The 24,042-nt window shown below is 34.9% G+C and overlaps 1 protein-coding gene across 1 annotated transcript; it reads left to right on the top strand.

Annotated features, from left to right (window-relative positions):
* The first annotated feature begins 12,991 nt into the window (after positions 1–12,991).
* LOC120084688 (S-protein homolog 1-like) lies at positions 12,992–13,438 on the top strand. Its single transcript, XM_039040493.1, has 2 exons — positions 12,992–13,225; positions 13,268–13,438. The coding sequence occupies exons 1-2, from the start codon at positions 12,992–12,994 to the stop codon at positions 13,436–13,438; spliced, it is 405 nt and encodes a 134-aa protein (XP_038896421.1).
* The last annotated feature ends 10,604 nt before the right edge of the window (positions 13,439–24,042 follow it).

The following is a 24,042-nucleotide window of genomic DNA, read 5'->3' as shown; positions in this document are numbered from 1 at the left end:
TGGGAGATGATCAAAGTGAAGCTTGGTTTGATCACAATAATGAACCCAGATGTACTCTACAGTTCGATATTGACCATGAATATGGACAATCTTTAGAATCACAAACTTCTCCAACACCTTACATTCATATTCCAACCCTACATACTCCCGTCCCACCAAAGGCAATGTCTTCGATTCCAATGCATTCCACCGTTCTAACCCAATCATTTGTAGATATACCCAGACCATCAGAGGGCCAATCGTATGACAACCTCATCACAACCTCATGACTGTCTAAACGACGAGGATATAAAGGTCAATTAGATTTTCTTTTCGAAATATGACTTGTGAGTTAAATTGTTTATTTTTTCAATAAAAAAAGAACTTCGTGTAAAGAAGTCAACAAAGAGCTTGCTAACTGTACGGTGTTCATTGGAGGAATGCGAATGCAGAGTCCATGCAAAAAAATAGAAAGAAAGGGATTCCTTCAAAGTGACGAAATATCCAAGTGGATATACATGTTCCCTTGAAATGAGAATGAGTAATTATTGACAAGAAAAAAGTTGGGTTATTGGACACTCAACCAATGTCAGATACGAACAAATTGGTCAAACATATCACCCAACTGGACAGTAAATGTATCACCTATCTGATGGACCATGATAGTCCAGTTCACCAAATCTTTGCGAACTTTTTTAGTTTCCTCCCTAAGAACTTTGTAGGATTTGGACTGAAGATGTTTTGAGGACTTATGTTGCGTATTTTACGATTCATCCTGTCCCCTCTTACCCTTCTCATGGTTACTCTAAACTGGCCTATGTGTTTTCGACTCTATGGCATGATGCTTAGTTACAGGCTCATCTTGCTCCCCAATATGGGGATCATCAGATAGAGGGTGTTCTTGCTCCCTAACATGCTGGTTGAACTTATCGTGCCCCTCAAATGACTTATGAGTATCGAGAGAGTTATCATGCCCCTCAACCTCCTCAATCCTGTTTTCTTCATCATCATGAATCACATTGTCTTTCCAGTCGGTCTTCTTTGTACCTTATCTCCTCTAAGCTCAGTACAAGTCTCGTCAAAACAATAGTATGTACATAAGGGAGTGAGTAAGTTAAAATGCATCAAACTATGATAGATGGCAAGAATTATTAAGCAAATAATTACTTAATTTTTTTGGTTGAAAAAAATTCTTACTCAACGATTTATAAGATGGAGCATGAGAACAAGTCCATCTAAGAATTCTAGGAATTGCAGCCTTATTGACTTTGGTGGTTATGAACTTATTTACTGTGTAAAAAAGTGAAGTGGAAACGAAAGTACATACCTAGAATGCAAGTGTGAATCCTTTTATACAGTAATATGAGGCATGATGGGCATTTTTTACTTTCTTTGTCTCACGTGCTTCATTCTTCCCGCGCATGATATTCTTCATGCTATTCAATGTACGTTTAAAAAAGACGAACAACCAGTCATAATTTCTAAAGACTTCAGGGTCATTGACAATCCCAAATTTCTTCAAACCAAATTGGATTTTCTTGTCTTTTCGAATCATCACCGTTTTATAAATAATGCTAGTTCAACCTTGACAGCTGTTGAGGTTTATACCCTAAATCTCATAGGGTCCTATAGTTTGTAAATGTACTGAACAAACTCATTGTTTATTTAATGAAATATATGATATTTTATTCATATTTTAGTTGCATTAACCACAAAACAATAAACTAACATTCAAGGTTATCTTGTTTATGTGACAACTTAAATGGTCTGTAGTAAATGGATAAGGTTAGGTACCTTTTCTTGGTGACACTACGAGTATGACCCATTTTGTAGATGTTACAATTATTGTAAAGTGCTACAATGATTTGGCCCTGATCATTCACGTATAGACATGTGAGTAGGATTATTATATACAAAGGAGTTTGTATAAGACCGGACCACGAAATGTTTAGTCTCATTATATAACACCATTAATAGTAGAGACTTACATTTCATCAGGATGACCATAAGTAACATGACCTGAATCCTGAGTAAGTTGTGAACTTCTGCCTATGAGAGCGGTCCTTTGATTTGTTTGGGTAAGAATGGCCAGATCGCCAATTCAACAAGCCTACCATTATGGTGATTTGTTTGATTAGTGAGCTAGGAACACAGCTACACAAGAAGGAATTCACTCCTTCCCTGAGAACGGGGTAAGTAGATAAATTGCTCCCTTAAGGACTGATTTTGGGGCTTGAACAATGTTACGCCACAGTCTCTCCTGGCCCGAAAAAAGTTTAGTCATAATTTGACTATGATATATTGTTCATTAGAGGGATTAGTGGTACATAAGAAGTTAGATGTAACTACAGGGGCAAAAACTGTAATTTTGGCCTAGTTGTACTTATAAGCAATTTGTGAAAGATGATCGTACTGTTGATTGGTTAAATCCAATGGACACAGAAATTATCTATAGTGCAAAGAGTGCATCTATCTGTCTTCAGTAGAGTGCTCGACAGTTAACGGATGATCAATAATTTAATTAAAAAGTTTGATTAATTATTCATGTATCGTTGGAGCTTCAAGCTACAGATCTATGAGGTCCCTTGGTAGCTCAATAGGATTAAATGAGAATAAGTTTTTGGATTGAATTGAATTATTCAAATTAATAAAGGGATTTAAATATATATTATATAATTAAGTTTCTTTAATTATATGTGATATAATTATTATAATGTATTTGATGCATTATAGTTTTAATGAGAGGAAATAAATATTTGAATATGATTCAAATATTAATTATATGAATTGGATTCATAATTATTTAATATAAATGTGATTTATATTAAATGCCATATGAGAAAGAAAAGAAACTATAGGTGATATTGCATGTCATACAATATTAAAACTATAGATTATATGTTATATTTGATATAACATATAATTTAATATAGATTACGATAAGTTAGTTATCACATATATATATATATATATATATATATATATATCAAATGTTATTTTAAATTAAAATGAGGGAGGGAGTTACAACTCCCTCCTTCTCTTTTCTTTCCACCCGCGTATATGGGTCGTTGCTATATTATTAGCTTTAGAAAGAGAGGAGAGTGTCTCCCTCGTGAGGATACACACTGTGAGAAAGAAAAAAGTACTGTGAGTTTTGAGTTGTTGAAGAACGTTCTTAACTCTTCCTCCTCTCTACTCAATCCGAATTCCCTCTTTCCAAAATAGTCAAAGCCTACAACTCCTGGTTTCTCTCTCTGAGAATACTGAGGAAACCATTGTGGTTGTGTTTGTATTCTGCTCGAGGGAATGTTAAAGATAGTCTTCAAAGGTATAAGTTTCTGAAACCCTTAAGTTTTTCTTTTGTTAAAGCATGCTGTAATTTATGTAAATGCATATCTTGTTCTTTATTTACTATAAAAACCTACATTCAGTGAAAAATGGGAATTGGAACGATCTTGCTTCCGCTCAAGGTTCCCTTCAATTTGGGATCCTTCAACAAAGTCTTCATCATTTGTAAAAGTGAACTTCTCAAATGTGGTCTCCACATCCTTGCAAGAATTGTCCTTATCATCTTGGTCCTTCGATCTTACAATGAGTTGTTGCAGTCTCTCACCGCTTGTTTCTCTTTCTATCATTTCCTTGGACAAGCATAACCCAGTTATCAAATTAAAATCGTCTTGAGAAAATGTTACCTTCTTCCCTAATATGTTGAATGATATAACATCTGGGTTCACATCTGTTACTTCCGTTAATAGAAAATGGTGGAAAAGTTGCCTAGTAAATACAAGATCTAAGTCCAACTGTGAACCAAAGGCCATTTCCTATATATTCTCATATGCCCTTCTGCTAACTTATTTCTAATCACCGACGTAGTTTTATGGATTCAGCAAGAAAGTGTAGCAGGGAAATATTTCTTAGCAAGGACGACCATCTTTATAGTCTATAACAAACGTATACATTACTATAATAAGTAAATGATCGCCTTAAAAAACTAAAAGATCACATAACAAAAAACTAAACGATCGAATAAAAAATAACTAAACAATCGCATAACAAAAAAAAAAAATAGATCACATAAAAAAAAAAACTAAATGATCGCAGGAAAAAGAAATAAACAATCGCGTAACAAAAAAATAAACGATTGCATAACAAACAACTAAATGATAGCTTAAGAAAAAACTGAACGATAACATTACATAGAACTAAACAATTGTGCAATAAAAAACTAAGTGGTTGCATAACAAAGAACTAAATGATCGTGCAAAAAGAAATGATCGCATAACAAAGAACTAAATAATTGCATAACCAAAACTAAACCATCACACATCTTTAACTAAATGATTGTTTAAGTTTCTTAACCGATCGTTTAGAAAGTACTAAATGATTTTCTAGGATTATCTAAATTATCGATTTGGAACGAATACATGATCATTTAACAAAAGTTGAAAGATCGTTTAACAAAAGTAAACAGGAACACTATACTGTGTGAACCCTAAATGTCCAGCGAGAACCCTAAACGAATATTGATAACGGGCAGAAATGCACGTTATCATAGTGCTAAGTTCTTAAAAAAGGCTGGCTTGCGTTGATAAAATATGTTAGATTGCGTCAAAAAAGCATCAAATTCATAATATTGCGGTCACATGCGTTCATCGCATAGAAACAGTGGATTTTTGTATTTTCATGCAGAATATGCGTTGACGCAAAGCGGAAATAGCAATCACATGAAATCATTGGTCGAGCCCAACATTACAGCAAGGCTTTGCAGTGATTGTGTTCGCAAACATTTGCTCAAGAAGGATTGCCGCAACTTGGTGGGCACATCTAGGTGAAAAGCATAATTAATCACGATGGGACAGAAAGCCGATGACGGTCAAATCCGAATTAAGTTGATAGTCGCTAATGATGACAAGTACATTCAGCTTTTCGGTGATAAATATTTGGCGCATCAATCAGGGAATTGAAGCCATCCCATCTGTGCATTCATAAGAGAGAAGCCGCCTTTCACCCCAGAAGCTCTATAAATACCGAAGGCATCCTTCAGAAAAGGGGTTCACCTATTCACCAATTTAAGAGCTCAGCACGTCTTTGTCCATAGTTTTCCTCTTTATTTTAAGGCGGAGCAAGAGAAGAGTAGAGACATCGGAGATCACTCAGGGAAACTCGAGAAAGAACCCTGAGGTGTAGAAGTAGAGAGCGGACCAACTCTCGCGAGAGCAGGATTATCTTTTGAACACGAGTAGTGTAAAAGCCTGGGAATTAAGAGATTGCTACCATGCTCTTTATTCTATTCTTGCATTGTTGTTTTGTACTTCATCTTTATATTTATATAATGGAAATTCTTATTCTACATCTATTCACTCTTTTAATACGAATGAGTAGCTAAACTAGTCGAATGGGTTGAGAAGAACTAAGCTAACATGACCTAGGATTTTCATTACTTGCGATTATCTTGTTTTATGCTGTGTCAAACATCCCTTTATAACTACTCAAGAGAAAGCCTAAAAAAAGAACATAAGACTTGAGAGAGCTAGGTTAGAATCTAGACTCGAGAGAGTAAGATTAGAACTGCATAAACAAGAGATAGGGACTTAGAGATAAGCTCTGTTTGCCAACATGCATCGCATGCACCCTAGAGATAGGTATGATATTATGTGGTCACCTATTTGTGTGTGTGTCATTTCATCATCGCATAAATAAGAATAGAGGCTTATGTGTAGGTCCTATAGATTTATCGCATATATCGCATGCATTCTAGCATTAGGAGCTGTAGCATTCGCATCAAGAGATGGTTTACTATTGTATGTGTGTTGCATGATCGCAAAGCATGAACGCATCCTAGGAAGTGTTAGTCGAAACTCTTCTCAACCCGTTCACTGCATACTCATCGTATCTTCCATTTTATCAACTCTTTTGAAACTCCGCTGCATTTGTTTATTTTTCATTACCGCAAACAACAACCTCAACAACTATTGATTTATTTGGTTACCGCAAAGTTTTCCTAAAAATTACCATTGAACCTATTTTTCCAAGTCCCTGAGTTCGAACCTGGACTTACCGAGAACTCAATGGGGTTTACACTTGGATTCCACAGAGAAAACATGAGTTCTCAACGCATTTTTCACCATCGCATTTCATCCATAATTCCATATCATAAAATAACGCATCAAATATCAACATGGATTCAAGAAGAAGAGTCACATACCTTTTAGATGACAATGAAAGTGGACAATATGTAGAAATGACTGGCGAGCAAGTGGCCAAACGCTCAGATGAAGATGGGAGATGATGAGAGAAAACGAAAGAAACTTGAGAGCAAATTTGCACAATAAGAAAGGTAAGTAAAAAGTGAGATGAACGATCCTTCGTAAAACATTCGTAAAGGCGGTCTGAAGAGTTTTTTAAATTGTGGATAAAATCGATATTTCATATGGGAAAAAGGTCAATCATAGATAAGCTTTTAGGAAGAGGTCATTAATTGAAAACTTTTTGGTTTTTGGGTCATTTTTTGAATTTTCTCAATTAAAGGCCACAATTGGGCAATATAGGTTTTATCTAAAACCTTGCATCAACCTTTGGTTATGTTGAAATCAAATATTTATTGTTGGGGGGGGGGGGGGGTGTTCACATTCAAGCTCACTACGTCATTTTCAAGGAGAAAAGATCAACCACCAAAATATGGATTAAATCCTTATCTCTAAAATACTATCTCTAGAATAACTCATATTCCGATAGTCATGTAGCTACTGTTTTCGATCAAGAATTTACTAACATTTAGTAATTCTGTAAGTATAACCCTCCATTTTCAAATCTCAGAGCTTAGCAACCCCAACAATGCTACGAAATTGGAGAGTCAAAGTTGGGAATCGACCTAAGAAATCCTATCCATTTCTAAAGTTTGAGTCGTTCTGAATCCTATGCTACAACCCTTCAAGGGGATAGTCATGGTTAGTGACTAGCTAATGCCACCTTAAAGACGATAAGTAGGTGCAACATAGGAATCTCACGGTCCAAACTAATGGAAGAGACCATAGGACACGTCGACACACATCCTTTACCCACTTACTTTGAACTACTTCCCCTATTCACCTTGCTATTGATCCATGCAAATACTTTCCGAATGGAAGTCACTCCTATGGTGACACGAAGCGTTACATGGATCTTATGGCATGAACTCTTAGGGACGTGATTGCTAAGAACGTATATGTTCATATCCCACTAACGTGTTCTATTTTTTTTTTTTTTTGGGTAAATATTTACTTAGGAATGTTAAGACTAATTAAACAACCTAAGTCTAGGTGATTTTTCAAGTATAACGATTATATTTGGAATTAATCTTAAGATGTCTAGGTGATAAACCAATTTTAACACCTCACACCGCTCACGTGTGCTAACAAAACTGGTTAACAACGCTCAATTACTCGATCATAATCCCCACGTAAGAGGTTTTTTAGAGACCGTCAACTTAAGTACCCTCAGCCTTATAAAGAGTTATATACCGGTTGAGTTTGTAACCCAAGTTTTATGAGATAACGACCTATTTTAACTATTAAAACAAGTGGTTAACCTACATGAGCATGCAACTTCTATTTATTATGGATTTTAATGTCTAATAAAATTTTATAACAACTTATAAAATAATAGACATGTTTTGCATTCATAACATGCTTTTATGTAACAATTATATAAACCTTCATTCCATGCATTAATATAACAACTTATATAAAAAACCATTGAATCCTAAACATGCATACTATACATTATAACATTTATAATATACTTGCAATGCATGCTACATGCTTATCCTATGGTGGGATATTAAGCTACATGACATACAATATACACACAATAGATAAATTACTTAATTCATATATTCACAATGCATAATTAAATAAACACACTAAAATAGACTGATTTTGGCATCTTAAGAAAGCTAAAAGCTAAACTTATTAAAATCATAAACATAAATCAGCCTCGAACCACCTCTGTACACTTTGAACCAACTCGAATCGCTTGAAAAACACTTGAACAAACTTGAAAAACCCAAAAAACATAAAACTCATCCAAACCGATCAAAACTGGGCAAACTAGTCGAACCAGACCAGTCTAGACCATTTAGACCGACTAAGCCACCAAACCGAGCACGTGAATCGGACAGCGGAGGTGTGCTTCGACTGAAGTGGCTGAAGACGCGGGTCGACTGAGCTAGGCACGGATGCTGAAGCGGGGCGAACTGGGCTGGCGCAGACGAGCTAGGCTGAGGCACTAGGCCGAACATAGGTTGGGCCATCGACTAAGTAGATTTGGGTCGAGACCGACGAATTGGACGGGCCGCACGGGCTTGGGGTGTCAACCGGGTCGGGTTGAAGTGGGTTGCCAGGTCTGGGATAGCCATACGCGTCAGCCACGACCTAGCAGGTTGGATCATCACTCCGGGTCGGGATATGGGTCGTGAACCGGTTGAAGTTGTCCATTTTCCGTAACCGAGCAATTACAGCATAAAAATGACTCTAATGACTCTAACAAAATTAACGACCCTTCCCGACACATTAAAGTTCATAAAACTCCGGACAATTACAATAATTATTACGACCCAAGAGTAAAAAAAGATGGCAAAAACCGAAATTATCTGCTTTAGCACACAAACATTCATCACATGAATCAATACTAACCACATGAAAAAAATTAACCAAAAATGAGTACTTTAAGCATGTTCTGATACCAATTGATGGAACGAACACAAGTGCATCGGAAGGAAAAACGGATCTAAAGTACTTTAATTAGGTTAATTTCAAAGAATGAGCATGCAGTTAAAACAAATATAAAATGATAGAAAAAATCCAACATTTGTAGACTTTAATCTTCTCCAAATTAGCTTCAATATCCTCACAAACGGTTTGTAGACCACCACGAGAGTCTTCTTGATTATTCTCCAGCCTTAGAACGAGAAGGTGAGATCCGATGAGTGACTAATTTAGAGATAAAAATGTTAAGTCTTTGAGAGAAAATAATAATGAGATTATCAAATAATCTCATAAATTTCCTCTTGGCCAAGAAAAAAACCCATTAAACTCTTTCATTTTGAAGACTATTTCATGCAAAACATGCAACTTTGAGTTTGATGAGAATTTGACAGTAAAAAAGTCACTAACTCAAAGTGGGATTAGTGGTGCAAGTATTAGGTTTTATATCCTAAAACTCGTGGTTTGTAAACATAAAACTTATTCTGAAAAATTCAGTAAGTTGTTATTGAATATATGTATAGCTTATTTCATTTTAGAAATCCAATAAACTAAAAAACCCATGACTATTACATGAGTACTTGAACATCATGTGGAGACATAAAAGTGGATCATGTTCGAGTAAATAGTCAAAATGACATATAGTATATGAATGAGGTTGGGTGCCTTATTCTACTAACACTCTTGGATGTGGCCTACTCTGTAGTTGTTACAAAGAATTGTAAAGTGCTACAGATGACGTGATCCTAATTCGTACATGTCGTGACACGAGGAGTGGGAGCGTCCTGTGCAATGAGTTTGTACAAGATTGAACCATAAAATCAGTCACTCTTACTTTATAACGTTGTTTACCGTATAAGACTGACTATTTCAAAGTGATGATCTAGGTAACTTGACCTTCATCTTAAGCTAACTATGATCCTTGTTGCTCCTGCTGCTTGCTGATACTCTTACAACAAGTGTCTTCAATTGAAGACAACACTTAGCAATGCAAAAGATGACATTTTCCACTCACATTTGTTGGATCTTTTCCACTAACTCGGTACAAGGTCAAAGTTTGACTCTCAAAGTCCAAAAGTCAATAAATTTGACCTTTTGATTTTTAAAGTCAAAAGTAAACATTTTGACTTTCATTATAATGTTGACAGTCGACAATTTTGATATTTGGAATTTTGACCAATTTCTTTCAAATTCAAAATTAATTCAAATAATTAATTTTAAAATGAAAGTAATATTAAATAATTAATGAAACAATTTAATTAAATTGATTTAATATTAAATCCAATAATAATCGCAATGAATATGAATCCCTATTCATAATCTTGATATTTAAATCTTATTTAAATATCTCATATTTTCTCTCTTTTCATGTTTAATTTAGAATTAAACATTAGGTTAAATATATCGTATATATTTAACGCTTTGCTCCAAAAATCGAATTTCAACACTTCAAATTCGTTCGTCACATTGTTCTAAGGTTTAGTCCGTATGAGTTAGTAGGGGGACCTCATAGACCTACAAATCATGGGCTCCAACGATCCGAGATTAACCGGCTAAACTCTCTAACATAATTAACCACGATTCGTTAACTACCAGGTTGCTCCATTAAAGCCCAGTAGTTGCACTTCTTTCACTATAGATATATTATGTCCACTCGATATAACCATGATTTGCAAGATAATCCTTCACAAGTTATTCGTAATAATGGCTAGGTCAAAAGGTGTTTTACCCCCAAGATTACATCTTGCTTCTTATGTCCCATTGATCCTCTAATGAACAATTGGTTTGTGATCCAATCACTATACCGAGTCCCTCTGAGGCGAATGAGAGGGTGGGGCTCCTTGTTCAAGATCTGGAGTCAGTACCTAAGGGGACAACCTCTCTACTATCCCCTAAAGGGAGTAGAAGTGTATTCTGTCTTGCACTCTATGTTCCCAGCTATCTACCAAGTCTTACCCCTGCAATGGGAGGCTTATTGAGCCGGTGCTGTTGAGCAAACCCTCACACATACAAATCAAAGGATAATCCCGAATATGCAAGAGTTCATAGTTAACTCAGGATTATGGTTAAGCTACCTAGGTCATCGCTTTAAAACAGTCTGTCTTAAATAGTAAACAACGTTATAAAGTAAGAGCGAATTATTTCTTTGTCCAATCTTATGCAAACCCACTGCATAGGATGCCCCCGCTCTTCATGTCAATACATAAACAAATTAGGATCACTTCGTTTGTAGCACTTTACAATAAATTGCAACAACTACAGAATGTACCGCATCTGATAGTGTTATTAGAATAAGATACCTAGTCATATTCGTATACTATAGATCATTTTAGCTATTTATTGAACTTGATCCACTCTTATGTCTCCACACAAAGTTTAAGTATTCATATAATAGCCTTGGATCTTTAGTTTATTGGTTTTATTCTTTTTTCTAAAACGAAATAAGAATTCATACATTCAATAACAACTTTATTGAATAAAACCTAATAACATCTTTATTGATAATATAATAAGTTTATTGTTTATAAACCACGAGTTTTATGATATAAAACCCAATACGTTTAACATCCGTAATTTGAGTGATGAGTCAACCTAACAATCTTTCACCTTTTTCCAAAGATTAGAAGAAGGCTAAGAAAATTAACCAACACATTTGTCTATGGTATCCTTGAAACCTAGATAATCAAACATGTACTTGAAAAATGATTTTGTAGGTCATTACCCAATGTTGAAGGCAGAAGCAAGTTCTATTTCTAGATACTTTACTTACACTTCCTTTGTGAAAACTTTTTTCATTCAACTTTTTCGATGTTGAATTTAAATATGATATGAAATACCTACTTGATAAAAAAATTCTCAGGTAACTCAAACTTGGGACCTAAGAAGAGTCAAACCACTTAATTAAGTTTCCACTTGCTTAAAAGCCTAAAAGAGACATTTAGTTCACAAAGAAAGAAAATAATACATAAGATTAGAAAGAAAATTGCTTAATTGAATAAATAAAAATAGATACATACAAAGTATCTCAATATAAAACGAGGATTAAATCTTATCTAACTTTGTTTCGATATCTTTCAATAAGAAACAAGTCTTTGCACTTAGGTATGAATTGCATGTATCACAAAGCACTTGATTTTTCCAAAATAAGCTTAAATAAAGAGCCTAAATAACCGTAAATAATGAAAGCTATTGCACGCCTAAAGTTAAGTTATTGATCATCCACAACCAATTTTAGATTTTTTTCAAAAAATAAAAAATCAAAGATCAACACGAAAGTTAGTGGAATGTAATCTAAACAAGTTTAGAGAAAAAACATCTATCAAGAGAGGTCTCAAACTATGGGTAGTTTACTCAACTTTCAGATTTCTCACGTGGAAATAAACCATTGGCAAGCAAACCCTAAATAATATATATATGCAATATAAAAAATTTAATTGATAACAAAAATATTAAATTTGATGGTGTTTGGATAAATTTAATTAAATTTTAATGACATAAAATTTATTTAATAACTTAATGTAATAAAAATAAATTAAGAAATAAAAATTAATTTTTATGAATTTTATACTTATAATTGCATAGAAAAATATAATGTTTTTCCCAAACATTCTATTCTCATTCCCATACATGATAAAACACAGTCATCTTTGATTCCTAGACATTTTATTCTTATACATCCTATTCCGAGGTAATTTTTATTCTTAGACATCTATAAAAATTTAAACCAAATGGTCCCTAAGAGTGTTTTTTCTTTTCTATTTTTCTTTGCATTAAATCTCGGTAACCATACATGATATACAACATAGTATAACATTACAGTACAAACTGCTCACCCCAAACTTAAGGTTGTCAATGTCCCAATAACAAAGAGAAATGAAGAACACAAGATAAGTTTGTATGAGAAAAGAAAAACAGAAAGGAATTCAGTTTTGAATGTTTTATGGAGAGAAGGTGCAAAATTAACTAATGAAAAATAAATAATTAACTATTTTTATAAAATTAATTGTTTTGAAACTTCCATTCATGTAGAAATAGTGTCATTACAACGTATGAAAATTAAATGAAAATCAGCCCCCTTGTGTTTATGTTTTTTCTTCTTTTTTGGTATTCGCCTATTTAAAAAGTAAGTTGTTATTTTACAACCAACTGCCATTAATATTATTGGTTTATATGGATTTCTTTCCAAATGGGGCTGTATAAAAATCCATTGCATTTGGTCATGTCACATCTCTATTTAAAAACAAATCACAAAGTGGTTTTCCGACTGCAATATGAAGAAGCAAATGGAGATGGGACGTACGAAAAAGCAATGCGTTGTGTTGTTATTTGCGTTGTTTTTGGTTATATTTGAGGAAACCAAGGCTGCAGAGCTTGCAAAATGGCAGATCCACGTTGTGAATGGACTAAGCAGTGGCCAAATCTTGTCCGTTCATTGTAAATCCAAAGACGATGATTTAGGAGAACACAAGCTTAGCGTTGGAACAGAATTCAATTGGAGTTTTAGGGTAAACTTTTGGAATACGACTTTGTTTTGGTGTTACTTGCAGAAACCAAATGCACAACATTCGTCATTTGAAGCATTTTGGATTGAGAGTAGATCAGTTTGGCTTTATAATATGTGCTACGATTCTAATTGCATATGGACAGCTAAAGATGATGGAATTTATCTGAAAGACAACACAGCTCAAAGAGATATTTTGATTCATAAGTGGGAATAATTCCTCACCAAAAACACCTACTTCATTATGATATATGGGTGTTTTGGATTAATATAAGGGTTTGATTGATATAAAGTTTTTCATACCCACATCTTTCTTTTTCTTTCTTTCTTTTTTGTTTAAGTAGTCACATCAGCCAAACATGAGCAAATATAATTTAGAAATAATTGGCATGTAATTTTATTTTCTTGAAGTAAGAAGGTTAAATCTTATATAATATCATCCTTCTCTCGATGAAATTGAAAAAAAAAAAGCTTGGTTTGGAATTGATTTTTGGTGGAATTGAAAAGTTTAATATACACCGAAAAAAATTATTGTTATTCTACTAAGAAAATTGTTTATCTATACATTGTCTCATAGTTTTTTTTTCTCTTTTCTTTACATATTTTTAGTTGCACATCCATTTGTGTTTCTACTTCTTCATTCCAATGTTATTATCTAAGAACAATATGCTCGAGTAAATTTTCAAATTAGTATTTGACGAGTGAATAAGATTTAAGGATGTTAAGTTAAGGACAAGAGATTAGGTGAAGTGATACGTTTGGGGTGCTAACAAAGCTATTTTGATGGATAAAAGACCAAAATTCTTTGAAGTAAGGACCTATTTTCTTTTATGTCAGCTCTATATTATAGTGATCACATAGCTATTAAATAATACAACTTTATTTATTGGGTACCTAAATGATGTGTGATTCGAGTAGTTCATTGTTAATACACAAAGGTGAAAAGAACCTCAAAGTAGTTACAAATCTGTTACATTCAAGCTACCTTTAAATATATTGTGTAACTAATTGTAAACGGAAGAGAGAAAAATTTGTATAGAGTGATCATGAAAGCTTGAGACTTATCTTGTAGCAATCTTGTAATATTCCCTAATAAAAACTCTTATCAACTTCTCCATGGATGTAGGCTATCCTTGGTCGAACCACGTAAACCATCAAGTTCATCTTCTTCTCCGATCATCTTGTTCTATCGTGTACCATCAAGTCATCGATCCTGTAGCATTTAGCCAACGATCGTTTAGCTTTTAGCCAATGATTGTTTACCTCGGCACCCCTATCGTGTAGACGCTCGTCGTCTTGAACCTCATCGTCTAGGCGATCTTCAGTAAAGCTTTCAGTAAAGACTAGTTTTACTTGAAACGCGATACTGAAGGACATTTGAGAAGGTATCCGACCAACTTGATACCGAAGGACATTTGAGAAGGTATCTGAGTAGCTCGATACTGAAGGACAAGTTTAGAGAAGTTATCTGATTAAAAGTATCTAAGGTATGATGGTACTTAGTATGACCAAATGCACGTAGGTAGTTAAAGTCAAAGATTGAGCAAAATGGTTCTCTCATAACTAGCAGTTGGTGTTGGGATTTAACCGCAAAAGGGTTATTCTCAACTAAGAAACAATGTTAATGTTTTCTGAGCTTTATATGTTTTATGCTTGGAAAATGTTTATACTGCAGTACAAGATTACTTTAGAAGTTTATATTTCAGTTTAATCTCTTTATTGAGACTATTGCATGAGAATCAATTATCTTTCGTAAGTCACTCACTAGGCTAGCAAGCTCACCTGTTTTCAAATATTTTCCTTTCCCCCAGGTAGCGGTCAAATCCTCAAGAGATAGCTATGCATCTGCTCTGCCACTAAAGGACAAAGATATTGTAACTCGTTTGTTAGGTGGTTACTGTAAATATTGTACACATGTTACAGTTGTTCATATAGGGACTAGGGTTTTCGGTATCGGGACATGTGAATCTAATGATGTAATTACTCTAATATATTGTTCTTTTGAATTAATAAATTTTGGCCATAGAGGCATCCACTGTATATTAGTTTTTACATTGGTATCAGAGTTATTTCTGCAAAAGTTATTAGGCAGTAAGTGAAAACAAAAGGGTTGATAACTGCTGCAGTCATATCCTTTCCTAGGCTCAGAGAGTAGTCTGGGACGGGGTGTGACATGTTCTCTCTTTTTTTTTTCTCTCTATTTTCTCTACAACAAAGGAAAGAAAAGTATAGACATTAGAGTTCTACAACAGCAGTAGTGCCAAGTTCTAATCTCAGCAATCAAGGTGTAGGGTCGAGATTTCTCATCACATAGATTGTGCTGTTAGCACATTGTTTTGTGTTTGTGTGAATAAGAAAGGTGGTATCCGGTATTCGTATAGGGCCTGAGTATTTTTAAGCCCAAAAGATCAAGTGTATTGTGTATTCTTTAGCCCATGGTATCAGAGCCTGCAAAAAAGCTTCAAGATTGGTCAAGATTCTAAAAAAGCAAAATCTTGGAGCTTTTCAGTTGAAATTTGAAACAAATATGGCAATAGCAAGATATGACATTGAGAAAATTGATGGGAAAGGTGATTTTGGTTTGTGAAAAGCCGAAATTAAGGCTATCTTGGGACAACAAAAGGCACAAAAGGGCCTAGAGGACCCAGCCAAGCTGCCAAGCACTGCAACAGAAGAAGAAAAAAAAACATGGAGTTAATTGCTCATGAAACACTGGTTTTAAACTTGTTTGACAGTGTCCTAAGGCAAGTGATCGATCAAGAGATAGCTTTTAAGATGTGGAGCAAATTGAATGAGCTATATGAGACAAATCTGCCCAACAAACTTTTCCTAAGGGAAAGGTTCTTTACTTTCAAGATGAGTGCTTCTAAATCCTTAACAGAGAATCTAGATGATTTTAAGAGGATAACTACTGAACTCAAGACTCAAGGAGAAGAGATTGGGGTAGATAATAAAGCTTTTGTGCTTCTCAACTCATGCCGGATTCCTATAAAGATGTGAAGACTGCCCTAAAATATGGGAGATATTTCCTAACTACTGACATCGTAATTTATGCTCTCAAAATCAGAGAAATGGAGCTTATTACTAGCAAGGAAGATAAGCCTAGTGCAGAGGCTTATTTGTAAAGGGCAAGTCAAAACAGAATAATAAGGAAAAAGGAAACTAGAGCTCAAATAAAGAAGGGAAAGAAAAGTCCAAGGTTAGATGTAAATATTGTAAAAGACTGGGACGTTTAATCAAAGATTGCAGAACTTTGAAGTGGAAGAATGAGCAGAAAAACAAGCAATCACGACCATAACCAAAAGTCCAACCTAATCAGTTAGGTGAAGCCTCGGTTTGTAAGGACTCTTACTTTTAATCAGATACTTTGGCTACCTTCAATTGTAAGGCAGAAGAAGAAGCTAATAAGAACCTAGATTGGGTTCTAGATTCAAGGTGTTCTTTCCACATGACACCCAATAAAGATTGGTTTAGTACCTACAGAGAGTTGGAGGGAGGATCTGTCTACATGGGAAACAATAACTTATGTCCAGTGGTTGGGATTGGCTCAGTCTCACTAAAACTAGAAGATGGAATAGTCAAGCTATTGAGAAATGTCAGACATGTGCCTAAGCTGAAGAGAAATCTAATTTCACTAGGCATGCTTGATTCTACTAGCTGTGAATATAGAGGCAAGGAAGGTTACTGTGAAGTCTTGAAGAACAGTAAGCCTATCCTTAGAGGGTTGAAGATTAATGGAGTGTATGTTGTTCAAGGAGTTCATAAAGTTCACTCAGCTTTAATTGTGACTCAGAAGCAGCCTACTGAAAGAGATCTTTGGCACAAAAGACTCTCACATATTAGTGGCAAAGGTCTAGAAGCTTTTGCCAACCAAGGAATTCTACCTAAGGTAGTTCATCAGAGCCTATCCTTTTGTGAACATTGTGTGATAGGGAAGGCTACTAGGTAGAGTTTTGTGAAGGCTCAGTACACAACCAAGGTCATTCTTGACTATGTGCATTCAAACCTATGGGGTCCTTCAACTTTTCAGTCCTTGAGTGAAGCCAAGTATTTCTTAACCTTTGTTGATGGCTATTCTAGAAAAAGTTGGATCTATTTCCTTAAATCTAAGGATTTAGTTTTTGAAAAGTTTAAAGAATGGAAGATCATGGTTGAAAATTTTTCTAACTATCAAATTAAGTGTCTAAGAACTGATAATGGGCTTGAGTACTGTGTAGAGAAGTTTAATGTTTTTTGTAGAGAGCATGGTATAACTAGACACAAGACAGTTAGGTATATATCTCAGCAAAATGGAGTGGTAGAGAGATTGAACAGAACAATAATGGAAAGAGTAAGAAGCCTATTGTCTGATGCTATACTTCCTAAAAATTTTTGGGCAGAAGCAGCCTCATACACTGTCTATATACTGAACAGATGCCCTCATGCATCTATTAACCTTCTAACCCCTGAAGAAATATGGACCAAACAGCCTCCTAACCTGAATAACCTAAGGGTATTTGGTTGCACTGGTTTTGCTCATCAGAGTAAAGGGAAATTAGCTACCAGGGATGTGAGGTGTATGTTTTTTGGCTTCACAGAAGGTGTTAAAGGGTTTAGAATGTGGCACCCTACTTAGAAAAGATACATCACCAGTAGAGATGTTTTCAGAGAAGATGAAATGTATATGCAAAGATCTAATTCTAATGCTTCAGCACCTCAAGTGAGGAATGATAAAATTGAGGTGGAGCAAGTTCTAATCCATACTTCTAATCCTTCAAGCTCTGAATCATTTTTTGATCAACTACCTCATCTAGAAAAAGAAGTAGAAGATGCCACTATTGATCTTGAGCAAGAAGAACAAGATTTGAGAAGGTACAGCCTAGCTAGAGATAGGCAGAGAAGAACTATTGTGCCACCTTCAATGTATGAAGACTACTTAGCTTTGAATGCTTCTGATTAATTTAATGAATCAGAACCCTCAACCTTTGAAGAAGAAGTGAGTTTTTCTAAAGCTAAGATGTGGATAGAAGCTATGAATGAAGAGATTGATTCACTAGTGAGAAACAACACTTGGGAGTTGACACCTTTGCCAAAAGGATGCATGCCAATTGCGTCCAAATGGGTGTACAAATTGAATGAGGGTTTTCCTAATGACCAATGACCTAAATTTAAAGCTAGGTTGGTTGCTAAGGGTTTTACATAGAGGCTAAGTGTTGATTTTAATGAGATTTTTTCTCCAGTGGTTAAGCAGACTTCTATCAGATTGTTGTTGTCTATTGTGGCTCAAAATAACCTAGAGCTGGAGCAACTAGATGTTAAAACAGCTTTTCTACATGGCTTCTTAGAGGAAGTTATCTATATGAGCCAACCAAAGGGGTATGAGGTCAGAGGGAAAGAAGACTATGTATGCTTACTTAAAAAGTCTATCTACGGCCCCAAACAGTCCCCTAGATGCTGGAACAGAAGGTTTAGTGATTTTGTACAAAATAATGGTTTTTATAAAAGCTTCTATGACAGTAGTGTTTACATAAACACAGATTCCTACATTCATCCTATCTACTTGTTACTATATGTGGATGGCATGCTTTTATCAGAAGCAACTATGAAAGAACTAAATAAAGTAAAAGATTTATTCAAGTAAGAGTTCGAAATGAAAGACATGAGAAATGTAACAAGAATACTAGGCATTGACATTATTAGAAACAGAAAAACTAGTATTCTAAGCATTGATCAGTCACAATATTGTAGTAAATTGTTAAAGAAGTATCAAATGACAGAGGCCAAATCAGTTTCTACTCCTATAGCTAACTATTTCAAACTCCCAGCAGAAAATTCACCCAGAGAATTAGATATTGAACATCGGAAGAAAATGTCAACAGTCCCCTATTCCCAAGTTATGGGAAGCTTAATGTATCTAATGGTGTCTATAAGACCTGACATTGCCTATGTTACTAGCCTGGTGAGTAGATATATGGCTAATCTGGGTAAGAGGCACTGGGAGGAAACAAAGTGGATAATGAGTGTACTTCTAATGCTAAACTAATGTAACAACAGCTTCTAGACAGTGAACCAAAGCTGATTAAGTATGTTGACTCAGATTGTGCCAGAGATCTAAACAAGAGAAGGTCATTATCAGGGTATATCTTCCTATATCGAAGGTGTGTCCTAAGTTGGAATGCTACTTTACAATCAGTAGTAGCCCTTTCTACTACTGAAGCAGAGTTTATTACCCTTTCAAAAGTAGTAAAGGAAGGCCTATGGATAAAGGGTCTCCTATGTGACTTCGGAATTAAACAGAATACAGTGAAGATATTTTGTGACAATCAGAGCACCATACATTTATCTAAGCATCCCCAGTACAATAACAGGACTAAACATATCGATGTTAAATATCATTTCCTTCGAGAACAGATAGAAGCAAAAAAGATTGAAGTTCTGAAAGTTCATATCTCAAAAAATGCCTTCGGCATGTTGACAAAGACAGTCACTCAGCTCAAATTTCAGAAGTTCCTTGATATTATAGGGTATGAGCTGAGGGACAAAGGTTAAAGAAGAAGACAGTCAGATCAGAGAAGCTGAAGAAAACTTGAAGTTTATTTCAAGGTGAAGATTGTTAATACAGAAAGGTGAAAACAACATCAAAGTAGTTACAAATTTGTTACATTCAAGCCATCTTTAAATACACTATGTAACTAATTGTAAACATAAGAGAGAAAAATTTGTACAGAGTGATTAAGAAAGCTTGAGACTTATCTTGTAGCAATCTTGTAAAATTCCATAATAAAAACTCCCATCGGCTTCTCTGTGGATGTACGCTATCCTTGGCCGAACCACTTAAACCATCGTGTTCATCTTCTTCTTCGATCGTCTTGTTCTATCATGTACCTTCGAGCCATCGATCGTTTAGCTTTTAGCCCATCGTCTAGACGATTCTTCTCTTATTTCCTAGACGACTTCCTGCTTTAACTCTAATCGGCTAAACGACTACAGTCTCATCGTCCAGGCAATTTCCGGCAACATCTCTCTTCAGTTCTCTCTTTTCTTTTCTCTTTATTTTCTCTGCAACAAAGGAAAGAAAGTATAGACATTAGAGTTCTACAATCAGCAGTACTGCCAAGTTCTAATCTCAGCCATCAAGGTGTAGGTCGTGATTTCTCATCATACGAATTGTGCTTTTAGCACATTATTTTATGTTTGTGTGAATAAAAAAGGTGGTATCTAGTCTTCGTATAGGGCCTGAGTATTGTAAAAGCCCAAAAGATCAAGTGCAGTGTGTATTTTTTAGCCCATATTTCTATTCTCAAGCCCAACATTCATTAAACAACCACAAAACACAATCATAAAGCAATTTAAGAAATATGAATTACATTAAGATAATACATCAAAAATTATAAAGGTTCTAAATCCCCTAAAGTAGAAAACTTAGATATTACCTTCCATTGATGATGCAGAAGACGAAACCTGACATCGTTCCATTAGATTACATGAGAAAAAGAAAGAAAATGCAAGTGGAAGAGAGAAGAGGGAAAGAAAATTTGTTGGAAGCTAATTAGAAGATAAAAATACCTAAAAGTAATGAATATCTTAAATAACATCGAGCCAATAGCGCGGCACAGGACACTAAAGGTCATTCGTATTTTTAATTTGTTTGTTTAGTGATTTTATAGGTAATGAGCATCTAGAAGGTAGAATCGACTGTTATGTGTTGTTCGGGTTAATTTGAAGCAATTAAGAGCTTAAAAGAGCAACTGAGTTTCTAAAAATAAGAAATGACGAAAATAGTCATGGAGACGCAATGCACAGCGCCACGTTACTGCCTTGTGGCGCCGCGGCGCTCTAAGTGTTGTGCTTAGTGCCACCACTATTACGCAATCCATGAGATTTCCTTATATTTTGACAGTCATTTGTATATTTTGGCATCGAGATTTGGATTCGATGAACGATTGAAGGCTTAAATGTCGATTTTGAGGTATGTTGGACATTTTCGATGGATCTATGAGATTTTGATGTATTTTTATGGGTTATCTACTTCTTCTTGTTTTCCTTTCCTCATTTGAATATCTAGATTGAATGTATGAGCAATTAAATCACTTACTTGATCATTAATACTTTTATGTTCGTTCGCCAATGCTATATATGTTTTAGGTGTCCATAATTGCATCCAAAGTATGCTTAGTTCAAGTAGCAATAGGTTTTAGTTATAGCTATGGTTTGATTGCTAGGATTATAGGATCATCAGTAGCGAAAGATAATGAAACCTAATAAATAAAAATACGTTAGGTTAGATTTTGCCAATTTAACTTAATGTCCTAATCAATCCAAGACCTGGATGCGATTAGCTTAGTATCTTACGTGACATTACTTAGTTAATTTACGAATCAATATCATGTGGGTTTTCCATAGGGAGTTTTCCGGATTTTAATACATTCAATTAGGGTTTATAAGTAGATAATCTACTAATAATTGCATGTTTATTCAATGAATTAATCCATAGATAACCCGATAATCTCTTAATCGGCGAAGGTAATCTCGCGTTTGCTCGCTCTCTTTCTTAACTTATCTTACTTTTCACACTTTAAATTTTCGTATTTGGTTTTCTTGTCAAACCATACAACCAACCCCCTCCCCTTTTTTACTGTTTTGTAAGGGCTAATTTAGCTTAGAGAGATTCTATCTTAGACTTCCTATGGTTCGACCCCGAACTTTTCACTTGTGTTACCTTGTAGTATAAGTGGTTGGTTCGATGATTTATAAATATTATTTGATAAGTAGAGGTTTACCAGCGACGAAAAACACCATCTTCTATCAAATTAAAATTTAAGCATGCAATGCTAGACTTAGGATTAGATATTAATATCTTCCCTCCATCTGTGTACTCTGAGCTTCGGTGGCATGTCCTGTATCTCTTTGGTATTTTAGTTCAGTTCGCAGATTGCTCTCTAGTTAAACCGCTGAAAATGATAAAAGATGTCTTGGTCAAGGTGAATAATTTTGTCTTTCCTTCTGACTTTTATACTATTGATATGCATGGGAAAAACTCCCCATTCAATCACTCAATTCCATTAGGTCGGCATTGATGTTAACAAAGGGTCCTTTTTTTATTATACATGAAGGGTGGGTTAAAAAATTTGCAATATCTGAAACCCTTTGCAATATCTGAAACCCTTATAATCTCTTATCGTGCTTGTTTTAGCCTCTTGCTTTTATAGGACAGTGGTCAACCAATAATGTTAGTGATGGCGGATGGAGTTACAACCATCAACTCTGATCATGGATGATTAAGCCAAATATGGTCGAGAAAATCAACCTTAAAAATTTGTGCTTCATGAAAGCAGCCAAGCATCAAAATTCATTCACTAGATTATATATATATATATATATTTTGTAATTTTCCCTTTATCTCTGAGCCTAATATTTCTCATCATTCTTGTTTTATTATGTGTGTTGGTGGAAAAGAGCTTGAATTAAGGAAGCCAAATCCTTCCTTCATCCTATGATTCAAGAAATTTTTCTGATCCCTCTTGCTTGAACATCTTTAAAATTGAGAAAAATGTGAGTTTTAAAAGTTGGGGACGAGATATTCGATTTGGCATATCTTTTTTGTGATTATATAGTTTGGGGTCCTGTAGCACTATGCTTGGACTATGTTGAATTCTTACTTGTTGCATGCTTTGTTGCCGTATTCTTTGTAATGACTAGTCGATGATTCACTCTTTTGAATCATGTTGGCATGAAGTCTTGTACGAAAAAGGCAATTATGATTTTTAGTCCATTTTTGAAAAATTTGCACCATTTCTCTCATTCATCTTTGGGTTCTTTATCCATCTATCTAGACTCTTGTTTGCTTAGAATTGCATTATAAGTCCATAGGTTTGTTTTCATTTCGAAAGGCTTCACTAATTAGAGAATGCCTATAGGTGGTAATATGATAATAAGGGAGAAAATATGTGATTTATATGCTCCAAAAGAAAAAGGAAAGAGTCAGCTAACAAGAAAACAAAGTATTCACTCAAAAGAATATATAAAAAAAGAAGATAAGAAAATAAACTTGTAATTTGCAGGCATGACACTAGGGGTAAAAAGAGCTGTCTTCTGCTATGATCAGCCAGGATATCTAAGAGAAAAGAGTGAATACAGTTCCCTACAGTAGAAATGTGAAAGCTAGTGCTCTTAGGTAAAAGAAATGCAAGTTTGGGGATCCCATGTGTATTGCAGGCACCTCAATTGATATATTACTATCTTGAATGTTTAGATATTTGATGGTTGGTGCTCAACCTATTGGATTTTATATCCTAAAAACTCGTAGTTTGTAAAATAATAAATATTTTCTGTTATCATTATACTTGTTATTGATCTCATAAATTGTATGAAAATCTAAATCCAATAAACTAAGACCCATGACTATTTTATGAGTACTTGAAATTTATGTGGAGACATAAGAGTGGATCGGGTTCGAGTAAATAGTCAAAATGATTTATGGTACATGAATGAGGTATGGTACCTTATTCTGGTAACACCATTGGATGCGGCCTACTCTATACTTGTTACAGAGAGTTGTAAAGTGAAAGATCTCTTACCGAAGAGGTCCATGAGTGCGTTTGAATTGCTCCGATCTCACCGTGACCAAAATACATAATATACATTCAAACATACAGTTATGCAAACAAACAGTAAATTAAAGGCATGCTTTGAACAACAATAAACAAGGGAGGGAGTTATCATACCAATTGAAGATGTTCTTCAAAATTCGGAACTCAATGCAGCGGAAACCTCCACGCGATCTACCAACACCCAGTAGAAGCGTCGACTGTAGCAGCACGCACAACTGCAAGATCACAAATG

Source organism: Benincasa hispida, chromosome 9 (genome assembly GCF_009727055.1).
Source record: "Benincasa hispida cultivar B227 chromosome 9, ASM972705v1, whole genome shotgun sequence".
NCBI lineage: Eukaryota > Viridiplantae > Streptophyta > Magnoliopsida > Cucurbitales > Cucurbitaceae > Benincasa > Benincasa hispida.
The sequence above is the reverse complement of the archived record's forward strand: the minus strand, read 5'-3'. Positions and strand labels throughout refer to the sequence as shown.

Coding starts and splice junctions, on each gene's coding strand:
- LOC120084688 (XM_039040493.1), top strand. CDS start 12,992: ATGAAGAAGCAAATGGAGATGGGACGTACGAAAAAGCAATGCGTTGTG. Junction 13,226..13,267: donor AATTCAATTGGAGTTTTAGG/GTAAACTTTTGG, acceptor TGTTACTTGCAG/AAACCAAATGCACAACATTC.